Source organism: Rhopalosiphum padi, chromosome 2 (genome assembly GCF_020882245.1).
Source record: "Rhopalosiphum padi isolate XX-2018 chromosome 2, ASM2088224v1, whole genome shotgun sequence".
In the NCBI taxonomy this organism is placed as follows: Eukaryota; Metazoa; Arthropoda; class Insecta; order Hemiptera; family Aphididae; genus Rhopalosiphum; species Rhopalosiphum padi.
The window spans coordinates 22,415,778-22,436,951 of NC_083598.1; the positions used below are offsets into that span (position 1 = coordinate 22,415,778).

The 21,174-nt window shown below is 28.1% G+C and overlaps 1 protein-coding gene across 2 annotated transcripts in view; it reads right to left on the reverse strand.

The window, feature by feature from the left end:
- Positions 1–614: 614 nt before the first annotated feature.
- Positions 615–21,174, reverse strand: part of LOC132919987 (acetylcholinesterase-like) — a 35,926-nt gene continuing 15,366 nt past the window's right edge. Inside the window, exons 2-6 of one of the 2 annotated variants that reach the window (XM_060981963.1) lie at positions 5,252–5,484; positions 5,004–5,179; positions 3,608–4,937; positions 1,818–1,993; positions 615–1,724 (exon numbers count right to left, since the gene is read on the reverse strand). In XM_060981963.1, the coding sequence (XP_060837946.1) occupies positions 1,612–1,724; positions 1,818–1,993; positions 3,608–4,937; positions 5,004–5,179; positions 5,252–5,475 (2,019 nt within the window). In that variant the 5' untranslated portion in view covers positions 5,476–5,484 and the 3' untranslated portion in view covers positions 615–1,611. Of the gene's footprint in view, positions 1,725–1,817; positions 1,994–3,607; positions 4,938–5,003; positions 5,192–5,251; positions 5,485–21,174 lie in introns of both variants that reach the window. The other variant, XM_060981962.1, reaches the window with a different exon arrangement.

The window sequence follows — 21,174 nt, forward strand, 5'->3', positions numbered from 1 at the left end:
CACGTGAACTGTATAGTAAAATAATACATGCTATACATGCAATTTGGCATATGTACAAATATAAATCGATTGGAATTTGAAATGAAACAGTATTCTACGTTCGCCGACAATCGACATCAAAACTTTAAATGGAAATGTGACTTTATACACGTACAGATTAAATACCTAAAACATATATTGTTTCATTTTAAATATATGTGTATTATAATAGGTATTGAGTGTAAAATAATAATATTATTATAAATATATTTCAGTAGACACACCTGCATAGTTGCCATAATACTATAATAACTTTTTAATTTTTTTATCCCAATATAAATAAAATTGTGTATTTATAGTATTGACGTTCTAATTGTATTTCTGGTTTATTTTCTTTAAAGCAGATTACACCCGATCGACAACGTATTTAGTAGGTACCATATATTCTACACAATGTATCTCTGTATAAACAAATAAGAATATAATATTATATTTCATTAATATTTCATTATATTTAATTCACTAATAGAATGTATTTAAAAGTAAACCTTTATAATAAAATAAAATTAAAATTCGTTTATGAGACTAATCGATATACGGATTTTATCTACAAAATACACTATGGAAAAAAGACATAAGGGAAAAAAATATATTTGTTCTTGAATTTCGTTTTATTACACTCAGAAACGATTAAATTGATGGCAGTTTAAATGTTCTTTCAATAATACTAAGCTTAAAGTAAAACAAGAATGAACACTTAACAACAAATAGAACATTGAAAACAATACGAAAATTGTACAATAAGCATCTTAATAACTATAATAACTTATCTATGGCAATGGACAACAGTCCTGCGCGCGCAAGCCAAGAGTCGAATGCATATAATAAACGCAAATCTTGTACTTGGATTTTTTTTTGTTTGTTTTTTTTTTTATCGCACTTGCGCAGTATGGTTTAGTAAATTATAATATTGTTCAAATGATTAAATTATTTTATTATTGTTCGGACAACAATGATTGAATTTTTCGGAAGCGAAAGTCGTGTAAAACTAAATTTTTTCAAGTGGAATAAAATTACAATAATAACATATACATATTATATTATATATAGGCCACTATTATTTACCACAACAAAAACAAAGTCTTTGAAGTGGAACGATATTGGCTAATTTTAAACCAACATTCTACACCTACAATATTATAAAGGTACACGATGATATGTTATACATACATATAATATGTATATATATATAGATTCATTTAAAAATAAATATAATAATAAGTATAATAGTAATAATAATAATAATAATAATTGTTATATACATGGTAAAAAAATGTTTAAGCCTAAGTACGGTGTGAGAAAATTGCCAACGTCGCGCGTCCCACGCGAAGGCCGATTGGCTAACAACTATAGCGCAATATTGCCGTTTAGTAGGCCTATATAAATTTTAGAGAAAAAAAAACGAATTTTATTTTGTGCGCGCGATTCTGCTGGAAGCCCAACGGTAGCCTAGACTGAATTGTCCTCGAAATTCTTTTGTTACCAACAGCTTGAAATTATTACAAATGTGTGTTTTTTTAAAAAAAACTTTTTTCATGTTTTTTTTTTTTAAAAGACGAATCAAAATGAAATTCATAACATCAAAACGGCAGTTGTCATCACAATCGTCCAAACCGATAACTCGATCACGTTAGTTTTGGTCCCTCCACTTATGGTTGTACAGTTTTTGTCAGACTTCATACTCTCTGAAAAAAACAAAAGAAAAAAACATTTTGTAGGGAACGAATGGGTATTTATCTTTTATCTACGAATGGAAAATTCATCTAGGTCAACCCTACTTGAAATGGCCGTAAGATCAGGAACGTAGTTTTTCCAAAAAGCACATTGTTCTAGTCTTGGCCCAACGCCGATAGAAGTGTTATTTGTATCTAATGTTAGAAACTCTTTTCCATACGCCGTGTGTACAGGCCACTTGGGCGTGACCCAAGACCCTTCAAGTGTTTTGCTTGGATTTCTAAAAAATAATAATAAATAATGATTTGTAGCATTTATAAGGACTGAGACCTTGAGTGTTTTAACCGTTAAAATAACTTTGAAACCATAATAATGGTTTTAATTAAGAGTAGTAAACGAAATTTAAAATAAAAAAAAACTATATAACAATCAGTTAAGTCACAAAATGTAGCAGTATTTATTTATTTTAACTTTTTAACATTATTCTTTACACTTTCTCCTTGTAAGTAAACTCATGATGTGTGTTAAGTTTAGAATAACTGCTATAGTAATCCATTATCATTTGTTTAAAATAGGTATACATATATGTTCAGGAAGTTAATAATGTTTGAAAATACGTTTTAAAAATGTAATTACCTACTCTTATTTATTTAATAGTAATTTATTATGAGTTTATATTTAAGGTAGTTTAATTATTTTTAATAGGTAAAAAATATTATACAAAACTGAAGAAGTAATAAGCTTGTATAAAATATTATATTGTTTTATTATTAAATAATGTGACTAAAATTATTATGAAATAGTTTATATACAATAATGTATGATGGATAAATACTATATAACAAAAAGTATTTGTAATCTATTGGATCTAATGGTTTTGTATTGTATTCCTTATTTACGTTAAATTACAAAGTTTGATTTTATTAGAGTACCTATGTCTATACTTTACATTTTTACAAGTTATAATAAAACGAGCATTTATTATCTGTTGTTACGAATATTATACAAATGTCATAGTTCTATTCGCTCATTATGCTGTAAATGATGAAGATTCAAAAGTAAAGAAACACTTGTGGTTTATCTAATGAATATAATAGTGTCAAAATGTGACCGGGGTAAATTTCTCAACGACCCGGAACTTAACAAGCGCTCGTAAGGGCAATTATTAGGGTCAGAATAATTAGTTTTGAGTGTTTCACTGACAATATAAGTGTTTTGTTTGAAAAATCGATGTGTAGCAGGTCATAACACTAGCACTATGCTACAACAATTATTATTTAAAAAATACTCGTCGTTTTGTTCAATAAAATTAAATCAGGAAGATTCAAAGGACTACCAAAAAAGTTTTCCCAATAGCAATACACATAGATTTATTATTTCTGTTTATAACAACATAAAACATTTAATTTTTTTTAACACTGCTAGGGTCCTAACCCATTAACCAACATTAATGTTTTTATATATTTTGTACATTAGTTGTGCTAAGACAGCGTTAAGATATTTCTCAATAATATCTATACGAGTCTTATTAATTTTTTTTTTAAATATGTAAAAATTAAATTAAAATAAAGAATTTTTTTCTTCTTCGAAACAACTCTGCTAATGTACTCATCAGTCATCAAACATTTTAATAATTAGTTAGTTCAATTCTGAAAATTTTCCTATGAAAATTAAGCGTATCGTATCTAATTTTATATTACGTGAATTATGGATAGAAATAATAAAAAAATGTCATTTAAAATCATTGCATAGTTATAATAATCCTAAAAATCATGATAATAATTGATAATTTTAATATTTTAGTTAAAACTTAAATTTTAATGATATGTCAACATTCTGTACTATGGTTTTGTAAGTAAAAAATGTTCTTAATTATAAACAAAATCATACTAACCCTGTTTTGGCAAAATTTGTCCAGTATCTCATCATTTTCTTGCTAAGTTCGATTTCTTCAATTTCGTAGCGTTTATTTGGATTTAATGGATCTCCAAACACATAACTGATTTCATCACCATGCATCACACCCGTCCATTTTGGCCATGGATTGTTTAAAGAACGATGTTTAAAGTAATACATGTATACATTGTTTCCGGTAAGTGCATATTTATGAGCGAATTCATTGACGTTACATGTAAACTGATAGTCACCGACCATTTTGTCCAGAGCGTTTCGATTTTTTTCTGGGTCATTCGGGCTAAACCAATCCGTGTACTCAAACTCTATAGCCGATTTAACTGCCGCATCTGCATTCGGATTAAGTTGTCCAATAGCTTTAACAAAATTTTCACGAGATACCATCACGTTTTCCTCCTTTTTGAAAAGCTCCGTCAAATAATAAAATATTGAATAATAACCTTCTTCAGAGTTACTGCCCATGAGTATATTCGTTTTTTTAAAATTGTTCGTTGATAAAGACTTTTGAGGATGATCGTCTAAAAATGCACCATCGACTACCGGCACGAACGGGAAAAAACATATAGCCACGTGGTCCCATTCTTTTTCGACCATCATTGAACTGTTCGCTTTTCTTAAGCACTCAACTGTTTTATGTATGGCGTTTCTGTCATCTGGACAGCCCATTGCCTTTGCCAGCTTAAGTCCTCTACTAAAACTTTCTTCCCGTGACAAAATTGCCCAAGGTGCTGTCGAGGATCCTGATTCCATGATGGCTTGGTTAAAAAGGTTTCTACTCAATGGAGACAATAAGTGCAGTGAAACTGAAACGGCGCCGGCCGACTCACCGAAAAGTGTCACGTTGTTCGGATTGCCACCAAATAATTTAATGTTCTCGTGTACCCACTGCAAAGCCATTAGCTGATCGAAAAGTCCAGCGTTTCCTGGAACGTCTTCAGTGTCAAAGTATAAAAATCCTAATGACGCGACCCTATACTGCATGGATACCAAAATCACATTTTCTTCCGACACGAGTATTTTGGGATCGTAAATATCCAAAGTAGCAGACCCAGAGTAAAAGCCTCCACCGAAAATCCACACCATTACCGCTGCATTTTGTGGTCTAGGCTTTGGCACTACTACGTTGATATAGAGGCAATCTTCGGATACCGGGGAATTTGGATTCCACATTGTAGCACCGGGAAAATCACCAAATAACGTGTCAAATATTTGAACGCATGTGTTTGGTGGAGTAGTACAGTTAAGAATCGTCTCTGGACTTGTTGTGTCCCAGCGGTCAATTGGACGAGGGTGCCTAAACCTAAGATCACCTAAAAAACAAATCTCTTAATATTCGAATCGGATATTTTCTGATCCAGTAATAAACTGTTACTTACCTATTGGTTTTTTTGCATATGGTATTCCTAGCCAAGCATCAACTAATTTTCCAGTCGTCGCTGTCTGTGTGATGCCTCTGATCTTACCCTTATTTGTGTGAATTATCAGTGGATCGTCCGATGTATATGCACTGTATGTTTCTCCGGAAGATGCAAAATCAGTATCTTGGTTTCCACTAAATTCGGATCTGTTGTATATTAAAAATAAATTGACCATTTTTGTGATTTTTAATTTTATTAATATTTACCTCCGTCTATGATTAAGGTTTCGCTTCTCCGTGTATTCTGGCTCTTGGGCAAACATATCTGATGCGCGTTGTCTGAATACATGATCGGTGTCTTCAATTAGGATCTGTGGTTCCAGTATTTCTTCGGCCGTTGGTGTCCCGACGCTTTGATGCCTAGCGTGGCGTAATGAAAGTCCATAAGTAGAAGCTACTAAGTAGCCAAACCATAACAACCACTGGTCCATTATTAAATACTAAAATAAAATAAAATAAACTATATTATATCAATCAAATAAAATAAAAAGGTTTTAAGTTGGTAAGTAGAAACTCATATTAAAACAAATACTAAATTAAATGATTTTATCATATACTATTTCCATAGTATTTACGCAAGAAAAAAAATAAGATAAATTAAAAATAAAATCATATTTAATACGAATCAATAAATTAAGAATGTATTTTGGAACTCGCGTCGTATGCTATCTACCTGAACTTTGATCACGTTATATGTTATCTACCTTTCGGTTGATATCTACTTAATACTTTGTACGGAGACTAATATTGCAGGTGTAACCGTATAATTATAAACATCAATAATACACTCTACAGTCTACACTTTACACATATCATAGCTAGTAGACATATGACTTTTGTAAAAGTGGTGTATGCTTAAATTATTTTCAAATTAAATTATTTTATTAAATTATTTATGTAGTTATTTTTTGTTAAATCAAAATGGAACATTTTATTGACTTTTATAGACATGTTATTTACAATGATGAATCTTACACCAATTTTTTAAAACAATGTGGTGTCTTACCCACTGCTAAAGTATGCCAAAAAGTTAATTCAAAATAAAATATGGCATAAAAACACGTGGTGCCACTAACTTATTGGAACGGCAGTTGATGGAAGAGTGGTGACGTTCACTCAATGCATCAAAGAATCTTTTTGACCAGTTTTTTGAAGACATGAAAAAGAGTTCTTTAATGTAATTACTAATTAATGTCTAGATGCACAGACGACACCAACAATCTACAAATTGCGGGGTGGAAAATTGTAGATAACATGCAACGCCAACACATAAATTTTGGTAGATACATTTTTCATGTAGATAGCATACGACGCGAGTTCCTGTATTTTAGATGTTGATGTATTATTTAACAAAATAATTATGTGGACATGAAACACCAAAAGCAAATTTAAATAATATTTTTGTGTAATTATTAGTTATATTTCCACGAATACGTTCAAATTAACAATTTGAAATGCCCAATACAAAACGTTGAAAATTGTATTATACGTCAAAATGGTTGTCAATATACGTATAAAAACAACTCAGTGACTTAACTCAATAAAAGTTATTGTAAATATTTATTTTTCCATGTCTAGAAAATTTATACTGGTAGGCGCTAGAATGATAATAATTATGCAATGAAATATTCAAATATATATAATATTATACCGTTATACTTGTACATATTAATAATATAGCGTGTTGTACTGCAGGCTGTTGTGGCACACACAAAAAGGTTAACTTTTAGCGTCAATAGTGGGACGTCCAACATTTGAACTTTTTTTCGAGAAATGTCAATGCGGTCAAAAAATACACGTCTAAATGTTTCCTCGTACGAACTCGCGTAATAATAGAGCTTGCAACACGTATAAAAGCCAATATAAGTCACAAGCGGTATTCGTAGGTATAGTTTATATAAATTCTGTGTGCCAACATTAAGAGTAATCCCATCACTAAAAAGTCAAACATTTAACGTTTTCGTATGACTGTATATCACTTTACCCTATAGGTATTATAGCATAACAAAACTGTACATTAACAAGTTAAAAAATTAAAATTGAGTTATTTTATACTTAGATAAATAATGAGTTACTTAATTTAAAGCTACTTTCAAATTAACGAGTTAATTTTTTTCCTAACATAGAACCTATATAGATTTAAAATGTAATATTTTGTTTTTCATACAAAATAATATGTAAATAATTGGATACATATATTATTTACATTGTCATATACATCAAAAATACTAAATATTGTATTTGACTGTATTGTATGTACTATTTTTTTAATCTCATTTTAGATCAAAACAAGTACAACAAGGTATATAAATGTTATTCATAGAAAATTACGATCTCATCCGAACATTAGTTTCAAATCTCACAACAATACACACTATCCAGTTTGACGTCTAAAGAGATGTTGATGCCATGATTTTTTAACAATTAACTTAACAAAAATTAATGTAACAAGCACTAATTTATAACATCAGCGAAGTTAGTAAGATTCTATAATTAGATGGCCTCCTTTCTATTATTTTTTATCTTATATTATGTATTATTTTTACTAAACTACGCTGTTTTTATACATTTATACTTTTATCAAATTAGATTATTGTACTTCGGCAGATTATAAATGTCAAATTTAAAAAAAAAAAAAAAACGAAATAATGTTTAACTAAGTGAAATTATTTTCTATCTAATTAACATTTAACTTTTACAACTCTATATAATACATAACTTAAATTTTTCTAAAATACCTAAACGAATTAAAATAATGTTTCCAGCTATCTATAGATATGTATATTGTATATAATATAATAAATAAATTATGGACAATCGTTAAATGATTTAAGTAAATATAGAATTATAATTCCAACGGATTGTGGTAAATTATAATATATATTATAAGTAGATACTTTAGATTTATTCAATTTAGTTTAGTCTTATGATTGATATTATTTTCAGTTAAAGTATATTTTACTTTACAGTTAATAGTAATTTACAACGTTATCGGGGCTTTCGACACTGCTTATTCCTTATTTTTAATTAAATACAAATATTGACTTTTCCTTTTGAAGGGATAATGTGGTTGAAACTGGAAATGTTTTATTCATACAGCGGTTCTACCTGCAACCGTGCAGATAAATTTAAAAACTAATCTCTTCAATTGTTTTTTAGTTTTATGTTTAAGAAAACAATGCTTAAAGGCTTTTACTGTAATAAATATAAATTAAAATAGTATAATATATTTAATCGATAGTAACTAATTTGTTGAATAACTAGTACGGTTTATAATATTAATTGTTAATGTTTTAAATTGTGAATCAAAACAATGAGAATTGTTCATCATTCATGTACATACTTACAATTTATTGAGAAAAATGTTACCATTATCCATTTGAAACGATTAAATTTTAAGAATTATGAAAACTGTCTAAAATATGTCTAACATTAGACATTACCGTCATAAAATAGAATAGAATGTTAAAAATATTTTATGTTATAAATTAATTTGTAAATACAACTTTGTGTAATAATGAAAAATATATTGCTGATTGTATGCAAATTGTAAATTTAATTTAAAAAATAAAATAAAATACAAAGAAAAAATACGTTTTAAACAAATTATCGTAAACATTTTTTAGTTCTTTCATTTTGTTTTTGGTTTTTCATTAAAAATATCATAATTCGCAAAACACGAGATTAAACCATTACGATTATTATTGTATTATACGTTTTTTTTACCTTTGTAAGTTTAAGTGATTTTTTTTTTATTTTAGATATTTTAAATACTTAAAGTTAACTTGATTCAATTTAACTTTCGTAAAAGCTTAAATTATAATTAAAAGTTGTTAATAATATAATTCTGAACATTGTATATTATTTATTTTTTAATACAATTTTATCCTATTTTGAACAAAAAATCAACTATACAAAAAAAAAATGCCCTCTCTTAATTTACAAACAAATCATACGCCCACTACTCATCTACGCACGCCCAATTTGGGGTAATTGTGCAACCACGGACATAAAAAAAAAATGCAAACTGTCCAAAATAAAATCCTCAGAATAATTGCAAACGCCCCGTGGTTTGTTAAAAACGCAAATCTCCACAAAGACTTTCAATACAGATTATCGAAGATCAAATAAAAACCTTAGCAAAAAATTTCCATTGCTCTCTTCCAAATTCATCAAGTGCAGTCCATTATAATCTTCTCACTCACCCAACTCAACGTCGATTAAAACGAGGTCGTCCCCACGAACTCCTACGCTAAACCACCTTCACAAAATTCAAATCTTCATACTACACATGCGCTTCCAAAGCGTTCTTACACGCTATTTACTCTGTTATACTAAGTTTTAAACATTGTAAATATTAGTATATTATGTAAACATATTTTTACTTCTGTAATTTATATTTTAGATATATTTTATCTCTTAATTCTCATGTAAAAATATTTATAATCCTCGTGTTAATATGCTAAAACTATTGTAAATTGCCTAAATATCCATGAATATAGATAGCCTATGGTTAGAGATGTCTTATTTGTATTAAAAATATATTTATATATACAATTTTATAATTGTATAAACGTTTTGATGCATTTTATTTATTAGGTCATTTCATAAATAAAATACACATGTATTTATTTTATAGTTATATATAACAATGTAAATCTAAAATTTAAATTTTCATGAAATTAATTCTACTACAATTATTTATCATTTTTTTTTTAAATTTTAGATTTATTAATGCATTTATCAATGATATTCACAATAATCCAATAAGTTACGCAATCAAAAATATCCACCGTACTGTTGGATATTTTTAGTTGTATCTCTAATAATTATTTTTAAAACTTCTTACTATAACTTAGTAGTTATATGATTAGACAAAAAACCTTATGTTATTATAATACCTAGTTTTATTAATTTGAGTAAAGAATGACCATAAGTATACATCACTTTTAAATTGGTGTTGAAAGAGCATTCCAGCTGACTTTTAAATTTAAAACCACATACGAAATTTTGGCTTGGATGCTGGTGATATTTGATTGGAAAACCTTTATTAGTATATTATTATGATTTATGTGTTATTTAGAGCAATGAGTGGAATATGTGCTGTTGACATTTTATTACCGCAGGGGAAAGTAATACAATTAAACTACATATTAAAATTCGACGTTAAAATATTATACATTATATAATATAGCTAGGTATCGATACAATTCATCACTGTACGTGGTTATAATATATAAAATACACATAAAAATCTAAATACCAAAAACTGTTGGAAATTTGTTTTAATAATGGACGAGGGAGTCAATAAATGTAATGTATGAATTACGGTCATTAGAAAATCTGCAGAGGTTGTTAAATTTTAAAATCATAAACAAACACCATCGTACAGGTTATTTCTTAATTGATATGCTGTGTATAATGTTTTTATATACTATTGAATATAATAAATGTATAGGGTGACTAAGTAGTCAGTTAATCATGGGAAGACCACAAAAAATAAAAAATAAAAAATCCAGAGTACTGTACAGTATTTTTATTTATTATTTCATTCCATCGTTAATTGACTTGTCACTAGGTGTCTAGGTACCTATATATATATATATATATATATATATAGAGAGAGAGAGAGAAATGTGTACGTGTAGCACAATATAAGAGGTGTTAATACAAAAAAGATTTATAAAACTGTTTTTTATGTTTGTTATTAATTAAAATAATTTATTAATTTATACTGATACACATTCTGTCAGACGATGATAAACCAATTATAATTGTTACTTTGTTAACTTGTTATATTGATGATATCACATAGGTTTAATATGTTGATATATGATATATAATATTTCACAAACAAAAAAAATTATATTATATTTATATGCTAGATTAACTGAAGTAAATTGTAAATAGGTAAGGACAATAATTGCATATATGAATATACAATTTTGAATCGTAAAAAAAATTAAAAATATAATAAATATAATAAAATCATATGATTTCCGTCACGAGAACCGGAAATGAAAATAATTGTACAGTTCTACAGTTAGTTACACACATTTAACCTAAATATAAACTTAGGTGCATCTGCAATTAGCCAAATAATAATTATAAGAATTTAGTGATAAATTGTCTTTCGTCAACCAATTTGCTACCTGATATATACCTTATATTTTATTGTCACTATATTATCACGACATACAAACACATCTAACCTATACGACTTAAATAAATGTCGTTATAATATATATACTAACCTCCATCATACAACGCCATCATATACGTTAACATTTTCACGACCGAAACATTATAATGACTAGAAAAATTCACACGTAGGTACATGAACTTTTTTCATGAGGCGAAGTACAACAGATATATTCCGCAATTAATTTCAAACATTCGGTTGATATTGCAACGATAAAACGTACCTTTTTGTACTGTAAATATTTGTAAACAGCTAAGTCTTGTGAGTAATCGTGCAAACCACTTTGAATATTATACACCAACAAAACCTTGACCTAAAGCTTTTATTATACGCTCTACGTACATTCTTTTTTCCTCTTTTTCTTTTTTATTTTTTATTACCATCTTTCATAGCAGCCCGATCCATTTTTCACCGGATATCGTGGATTTAATAGTACAGTTTACGAGCATCGCAGAAGGCATGGTTGCCGTTTATACACAGGGCGTTTAGAATAACCTCCGCGCGCCGAGAGTGCAGGGATGTACTCGAAGTTTAAGTACAAAATACCTCTAGGTTCGGTTAGGTTCAAATGCATTAAAGCTCTAATTTTCTTGAGCATTTACTTTTTAAAATATTTAACGATTTTTTACATAATCTTTCATACTAAATAAAATATACGAATCCATGCGTCTTATATTATTTTTGTTTGGTACGACCTTTTACAATATTCGGAAAGTTCACTTGAAAATTCAATTCGTTTATATTCACGTTCATGTGTAAAAAGTCGTTCACATCCATTTTTTTTTTTTTTAATGTAACATTTTCAAGTTCTTGTTCTTGATGTATGAGCGCATTTATCTAATCGTCAATTTTAAATATTATTTTATTTAAACCTTGAAATAAAACTTTGAGATGCAAAAACTTTTTTTTTTTTTTTATAATTTTTTTAAGTATGCGTGATTAAATATATTACACATTAAAATGATCCATTATAACTTATAATAAAATTAATTATAAAATGAAATAACTTTACCTAAATCTAATATGATAACCATTAGGATATAAAATTTAATTAAAATCAAAGCCAAACTAATATAAACATATATACTGTAGTGAATTTCACCTAATGTGGGTACTGGTTAATATGGGCATTATGTTTATTTAATTTTTAATTTTTTTTTGTTTTCAGTATTATCTACTTATAAGGAATTTTATATAGATTTTCAAGCATTGACTATAAAAATCGTACATTTTAATATTTTCAACTATAAAAGAATATGCAAATTGTTATAATTTTGTCAAAATTTGAACTTCAAACGCTTATAAAAAATATTGTGACTATGTATTTTCAGTATTTTTTAATTAGCATATGAACTTATAAAAAACCTTAAACTATAATTTTCATAAATGTTTACCCAGCAAAAAATTTTTCATCGTAATTTATTAAAAAAAATATTTTGAAAATTATATTATGCATTTATAAAGATTATATACACATTTGGTATCTACAGTTATTTGTTTTCGAGTTACGCCAAAAAAACAAAATCGATTTTGTCAAAAATTTAATTTGCGTCCAAATTTCCGTTTATGTTAATTCTTTGTTTGTTTTCCCCGATTATTTTGAAAACTACTGGTAATTTTTAATTGTGACTTCTATAATAAACAAACTAGATCCGATTTTTATCCAAAACCATCCTCAAAGCTGTTTTTTGGCTACATATCAAGTAACAATACAAACTAAAAAAAAATATAAATAAAAAAATATATAGAATTATATAAACTAATTTAATTTGATTAGCCATTTTTTGTTCAAAACTCTTAAAAAAAAATTAATTTAGTTCACATTCTATTTTATATAATTACATAAGTGAGTGACGTTTAAGTCTTGTTCACGAAATATAAATATGGTAAATGCACGAACGCATTCTTTCCAAATAGTTGTTGGTTAACACTGGGACTGTATTGAAGGCACATTATACGCAATGTGTGTGTAATACAAACACATATTTGTTTAAATTAATTAAATTACTTAATTACTGAAATTTGTGAAATGGAAAACTTTATGATGGTGTCCTGTGGCAATAAAATGTAAATATTAATACCTGTATAATATAATTTAAGTGTTGAGTATACATACTTTATTTTCAGTAAACAAAAACTTATTTAATTTCTCACGAGTTACTTTATTTAAATATCTTGAATTATTCTTTAATAATTTAAACAGATATTCCTCGCCTTAATTAGATTGCGTGTATTAACATTTAGTATTTTTTTTCGGTTTTTTCATATACTATGACATATTAAACTATTATTATTTTATTAGATGAATGCATGAATGTTTTTATTTTTATTACCTACAGTAAAATATTTTTACTGCAACAAAACTATCACGGACGAAAAAGTAACATTCTCGTTGACAGAATACAATTTAAAATAAATTGAATTAAGTAATTACACCAAACATTAACTTTATAATATTTTAAGATTACAAACAAATGCTCACTTTATGATACTAATCGAAGATTAATAATTGCCAAATTATTAATATACCCAATACAAGAACAAAATTATTTATAGATAATCCATAATACATTTTTCATGAAAATTGGGAAAATAGTATATACATTAGTCGAAAAAAATTTAAAAATAGAAAAAACTATATAGAAGAAATAGTTCAAATTATGAATGAGAAGTAAATGTACTCTTAAGAGTAAACGTCAAAAAGTAAGCATCTACGACGAGAACATGAATAACGCAACGTGCCAGTGTAGTAGAGAAATAACATCTGTATATTTTATTTAAGAAAAAAAATGTATAAATTTAAGTCTATTTTTCTTTTTGTTTCGTATGAAATATATGTATAATATATTCTCTTATGAATCTTTGATACGTTGCGCTGCAATTGGATCACTATTCTTCTTCTTCTTCTTCTACTACTCCTCCTTTTTGTTTAATGTCGAAATTTCTAGATCAAAACTGAAAACCATTTATTTTCTATTTTTCCATCTGACTAAATGATAAAAGCTAAACGCGAGAAATTTATTTGGTGATACAATTAATTTTAAAGTTCGAATAGAGTGTAAACGACAGTTATTGGACGCAACACATACTTCGTTATTATTAATGGTGCGAGTCTTGACAACAGAAAAGGTTATCGTAACCTTTTATTTATTTTTATTTAAACAATAGTGCATTTTGTAAAACATTCGTAAGTATAATACTTGATATTTAATTTAGTTCTAATCGGACTTTTAAAAATATTAATTTCAAGAGTTTTATCTTTAAAAGTATAACACTTCAGAGTATACAAATTTAAAAACACTTGAGAATTTTTCTAATATTTTTATACTCTCGTTTTTGTGAATAGGCCAGCGTTTCAAATTTTCATTTTTGCTTAAAATTTACTACTACTTATTTAAGACTTTAATATATTTTGTATTTTGTATATAGTTTTGATTAAATGACAAAAACTGCCAAAATTATCGAATAATGTTTGGAATTTATGGTATAACTATAGCCATTTCATCAAAATATGATTAAATTATCGATACTAGTTTAATATTATAATTGTATGTCATAATGCTGCATTCATTAAATAACAGTTCTGTATTTAAAATAATATCTTTATAAACATATATAACAGACGTATTAATAAATTTCAATTAATTTTTGTTTTCTGATATTCTATAACATTATAATGTATTGTTTTGTTAAACTTGCAAAGAAAAGTGTACTTATTGTTTTAAATGCATTTCTATGAAAATCAAATACTTTAAGCCCAAAGAAAAATATACCAAATAATCAAATATTTTAAAATAGTTGAAAATCTTATTTTATTTTTATACCTATCATATTATTTGAAGATGATTTTTAAAAAACTGTAAGACTCATCATGAGTATAAATTAATATTCTATACAGGATGGATTCGTCAGATTACGATTTACATTAATAATTATCAACTATTGTTAAAAAAATTTTTACTATAAAAAAAAATAATTTAAGTGGTTTTATTATTTTTAATTTTTAGATTCTGAACGAAGTGGTGAATATATTGATTTAACAATGATGTGTGTTTTTTTTTATTATTTTATTTTTTATTTTTGTGTCTATCATCACATTTTGGAGTATAGTAATAGTGTTTTGATTTTTGACTTCAGCTCCTCTTTGAAAAGGAAATTGAATTTAGTTGATCCTTTTTTTTTTGGGGGGGGGGGTCAAAAGAGAAAAATGTCCTTAGTTTTCAAAAGTGTCAGGAAAAACCCTGAAAAAGTAATGGAAAAACGGGAAGTTTTTCTTGTATTAAAAAGATAGATGATTTCGAAACCATTATACGAGTAGATAGCGAATTGGATTCCATAGAGGAATCTAACATAAATAAGAAAAATATGTAAACTAAGGATTTTTAGGAAACCAATTATCTTGATCACTTTTGTAATACAATTTAATTTACTAACTGACACATTATCGATTCTTAGATCGTTGTACAATTATTAATCGATACACCCAAACGAAAATGATAGATATTATTATTATTCAACAAAATACTCATGCTATATTAAGGTATAAGGGTGATTCATTAAGGACTCCCATTCTATTTTTTAATTTAATATTAAAGTTATTTAAAATCAGTTTTTTAGAAATTTTAAATATACACAAACCATATTTTTTAATATGTACTTGAGATATTTTGTACCACTTAATAATGGTCTTATGACTTATTTTGATATAAACTTATTTTCGGGGCAGATATATATATATATTTTTAATTTGATCTTAATCAAAATTTATTAAAATTTTTAAAAGATATATTTACCCAAAAATTTATAGAAACAAAGGAGAGTTCTCATTTGAAAAAAAAAGTTTGTATCACCGTAGGTATAAAACTACCCTTCAATGACAAAAAATCTCAAGTATTCGAAAATATAGTCTTCAAGTGTATTTAAAAAATTTAAAAATCAGATTTTTAATCTTAATTAATTAATAATTACTAAAAAAAGAATGGGATGAGTATCCTTGGTGAATCATTCTGAATATATAGGTACTGAATTAACATTTTAAACTGAATGTGTGACATTATATTTAATTAAATAGACTGTCATTGCAAAATGAGGCGCTCGTTACATTATTACTGTCGTATAGGGTATTCATTTCATACACGAGCGTGCAATATCACGTGGATCTGTGTTTTATGTAAAATATTTTACGCGTGAATCAAGAACAAACAAAACCTCTATTACGTACCTGTATACACATCCATAATGTAATAAAAACATATTGAACATAACATCGTGTGCATAATACATGATATACGTAATACTACGGGACTAGACGATTGCGGTGAATTCATCCAACTAATAATAACCAACTAAAACTAATAATAATCCCACCATGTCAGTGTAGCAAACTAATAGCATTATAGTACATCGTAAAGGTTAATCAAAAGTCAAATAACAATAATTTATTATATTCCGAAGACGCCACCGCATCCTGTGTCTACGTGTCTCGAAATGACAATAATCCGAAGCACAACCACGCGTCACGACGTTATTTTTTCCGACCGAAATCGTGAAATATTGTACGTGTAGGTCGTAGACGGTACGTTTAAGTTATAATTAAAACACTACATACACCTATAATTCAAGAAAATATTGTTATTGTAAAAATATGCAAAATTATTGCGTTTTCTACTTTTTATACAGTTTATGTTCACATCACTATCTCAATTCAGGGTTGAAATAAAAAAGCTCAGTCCATTAAAAAATTCTCGGTCCAACATGATTAATCTTTGTTTTTTTTAAAAACCCATTACAAGGCTGCTTGATCAATAATTTTTTTCTCGAACTCTTAATAAAATCTATAATAAATTCACAAATTTGAAAAACAATTTAATCAACACTATAAATGCTATAATGTAAATGAATAAATAAGTAAACATTTAACAATTTTACATATATTAATTTAAAAGATTTTAGCACAAAACAGTATTTATCATATAAAATACTAAATATTACTGTGTCTTGCAAGTTATATACTAAATAAATAAAAATTAAATAATATAATAAAAACATTATATAGGTTTTAAAGTAAATTTAAGTTTATAAATTAGGTTAGATTAGGTTAATTATATAATTAGTAATGTACAAGACCATTTAAAAAAAAAATAGGGTATTCAGATAAATATTCTTTTTGGCCTAAAACAGGATTAAAGTTCCTGATAGATATCTAAATCTTAAAAGCCCATAGGACTTTTTGACTATTATTGAAAATAAACCTGACATTAAAATATAATCCACATGAGTTGTGTTTTTGCAATAAAACTCGAATTTTTTTAACCCTAAGTTTTTCACTGTACTCACTGGCAGTAAGTAGTAATATATTAATAATTTTAATGGTAAACCTAAATGTATTTAACTATTTAACTATAACTTGAATGCACTAAAAAATAAAAACAAATTGATGTATCCTACATCAGGTTTACTTTGGAATGTTTTTGGTGTTCTTGATCAAAAATTCACTGAAGGACAAATCGTCCGAATTGTAATTTCTTGTTCTTCGCACAGTATTAAATTATATCACGCTTTTCGTCAAGTCACATGATTTTAAATTAAATCAAAAAACGCTTTGGCAATAATTACGCTTTCTGCATGAATGATCGTCCGCCTTCACACGCACACTGTCTATAAATGAAAACATAAAGTTTATGCGCTAGTAAACTCTTATTATATACCGTCGAAGTCCAAATGAAATTAACAAAAGATCAGTCGCTTCACGTTCGACTCATAATCCCTATAAATAGTTAGTTCTATTTCTGAAAAATGTATAATAAACCATTGCATTTGTTCGATGTCAGTGCAAAAACGACCTATCTCATAATGTATTTTTATATCGTATTCAGCATCGAATCGCTTTCATTTTTCCAATAAATAGTTTAGGTTTTCGCGCGCGTAACTATTAACATCGGACACAAACAATATAATATACTGATTACGTTTCTATATTACTTTTATTTTTAGGTATCTGTTAAAATATAATATCGAACCTATGACATAATCGAATACAACGATTTTTACGTTTCATTCGCAACAAACTGTATTTTCCTTTATCTTGTGTACTAAATAATACTCGTTTCATAGAACACGATGAGAAAAATTATTAAGGGTCCATCAGATAACAATAACAAAAAGGAATATTTTTACCGTTTGCTTGTATAAATGATATAAGTACACACACAGATGCTTCGTAATGCGATCTGAAAAATACGAATTCATATATTGCATATTCATATATTTTATACTTTATTTCAGTCCATTGTTGTATAATGTCAAAGTAAACTACCCACGCACTATACAAGAGCATCCGAGAGTTTGATATGATATCAATCAACTGTACGGAATTAATTCCAAATCAATTTCCATTGATTAAAAGTAGAGTTCAGGCATTTTGCCCAGTTTTTCAAGCCCTTTTCTAAACTTTGTAAGTCATCAATAAGTTCTCGTCGATTGATTTAGAGTTGGCATTTAACCACGAGACAATAAATACTTGGCAGAATTTTTGTTTTGTTATGCAATTGTAGAGATTTGTTTTCAATATCCCGCCTTTAAAATATCGGTCACATTTTCACCTAATTATTTCAAAAGTCACAAAGTAGAATAACATAATATAATACGTAATAAATAACACGCATATAATAGTGGTACAATGTTATACGAGTCATTCTTAAAAAACGGTTAAAATCGAATGTTTTGACCGATAGCAAATTACATAGATAATCTAATGGACAGATCATACACGTTGTAAGATTTAAACTCGATAATCATATACCAGGTGCATATATATATATATATATATATAAGGTTCAGTATAATACAATAAGGTTGATGTACTGCATGCGTACGTAAAAGTCTTAGTATAATGGGTAAAAGGAAACTATTGATTTACCAGAAACGTTATCCCTGTAATTTCAAGGGCAGCGATGTGGTTTGTAAAAATTATTCAAAACATTCTCTCTACCACGTGCCTTCGGTCCTTTCCGTCTCCGCCAATTCTACTACTACTACTACTACTATAATATTACTACACTACTACGATACTACGAATTACTACTACTACTAGGTACTATTACTACAACCATAGTAATTTGTAAAATGTTTTACACACCGCACAACTTACACCCGTAATTTCATCGAGAAATGCATCCCCCGCAGTGTCCCGCCCACAAATTTTACAGCCATCCCGCCGACCGTGCGAAACGCCACGGCGTGGGTGTAGGCTCATTTTGTACGGGAGCGCCTCTTCACTTCGCCGTGATTAATCGTTCACTAAAAGCCTGCGTAATTCCACGGCTGGCAAAGATAAACGATTCTGAGTGATGACGAGGTGGAGGCAGTGACGGTAGGCGGAGGCGCGTAACGGAGAGAGCATTATTATTATTATTATTATTATACGGTCGGTGGCGGCTACGACTTCGGCGGCGGTGGCGGGCGAGCACTCGTGTGTGTGCGAGAGGAAATCGATTCGACGGTTTTGCGTGAGTGTGTGTTTAGTAAATGTATGTTTGTGTCTCCTCATCCCCGCGAACAGACAAGTCTGTATGCCAAATTATTGCCATGTGTTGATGTGTGTGTGTGTGGTGTTTTGATGAAGAATGTTTTTGCGATGTAGAAGAACGGGTGACGACTACATGACGTTATAGTATTATAATATATGAACGGAGTGATCCATTCAACTGACTACTGTAGCTTTCCGAGTAGATTACTGTATTTTTGAAAACAATATTTATATTGATAGTTTGAAGTATTTGTAAAATATCGCAGTCCAACGAAAAAAAAATTTAGTTTCTATCGTTGTAGTTTTTAAAGTTTTTCAATTTCTCTAAAGACACAGTCTTCACGTTTAATTTAACCTCACGTATTATATATACGTAGTTGACACTTTGCTAAAAATTTCCTTACATATATAATATTGTAAACAATTATTTTTTTATTTTTCGACTAAAAAGATTTTTTATTCCACATCCGCATAGATTAGGATTGTAGAAATAATAGATCTCAACTTACAACTTACATGCGGGACGACCCCTTGCCATAGAATACTTTTATAACCATTATAATAGAAAACAATTTTTTTTTCCGAAAACGACGACAGCCGCGTAAATGATGGATCACTCTGTATATAAATTCGGGTACGCGTAATATCATTGCCGTCGTTAATGCAATGAGGAAGCTGGTAGTTAGCGGCAACTATTATTATACGCGCGTATGCGTATATGTATGTGTGTGTGTATGTGTGTGTGTGTGTGTGTGTGTGTGTGACGAGGGTCGGAACCCATGTGAAACTCGGCCCAATCGTGGTGGGTATGAGCGCCGGCCAACCAACTTATTATATCATATTATATATTATTATACATTATACACGTCGTATCAAGTGCGTATACCGTATCAATAATGTATTATACACCTATTTTATGCTCACATGCAGTGTTTATTTCAGAAGAGTGGTGGGGGTACCCCCTGAAAAAATGTATGACATTATTATACGTAAACTACATATTGAGATTTGTGATGCGATATTATGTGAAATGAGTTATCGGCAGATTTTTAGTTATTTTGTGTGTCACGGTCGATAATAAAATAAAATAAAACAAGAAACTTTGCAATCCTACATGAAAATTAGCACAGAAGGACCCTCAGACTCGACGAAGATACTGTGAATTAGGTAATTGATATTTACGCATGTTAAAAACAGCGCCGGATCCGTTTAATTTAATTTAATAAACATAATAAATATTAAAATATATATGACTTAAGCTCATAATGGAGTATTATTAATAATATAGTAATTTATACTAAATTAACGTACCTATAGTAAATGTATATTATATTTTTTTTTATTACAATTAACCAAAGTTAGATTTTTTAGGTATCTGTCTGATACCAATAAATTGAGATT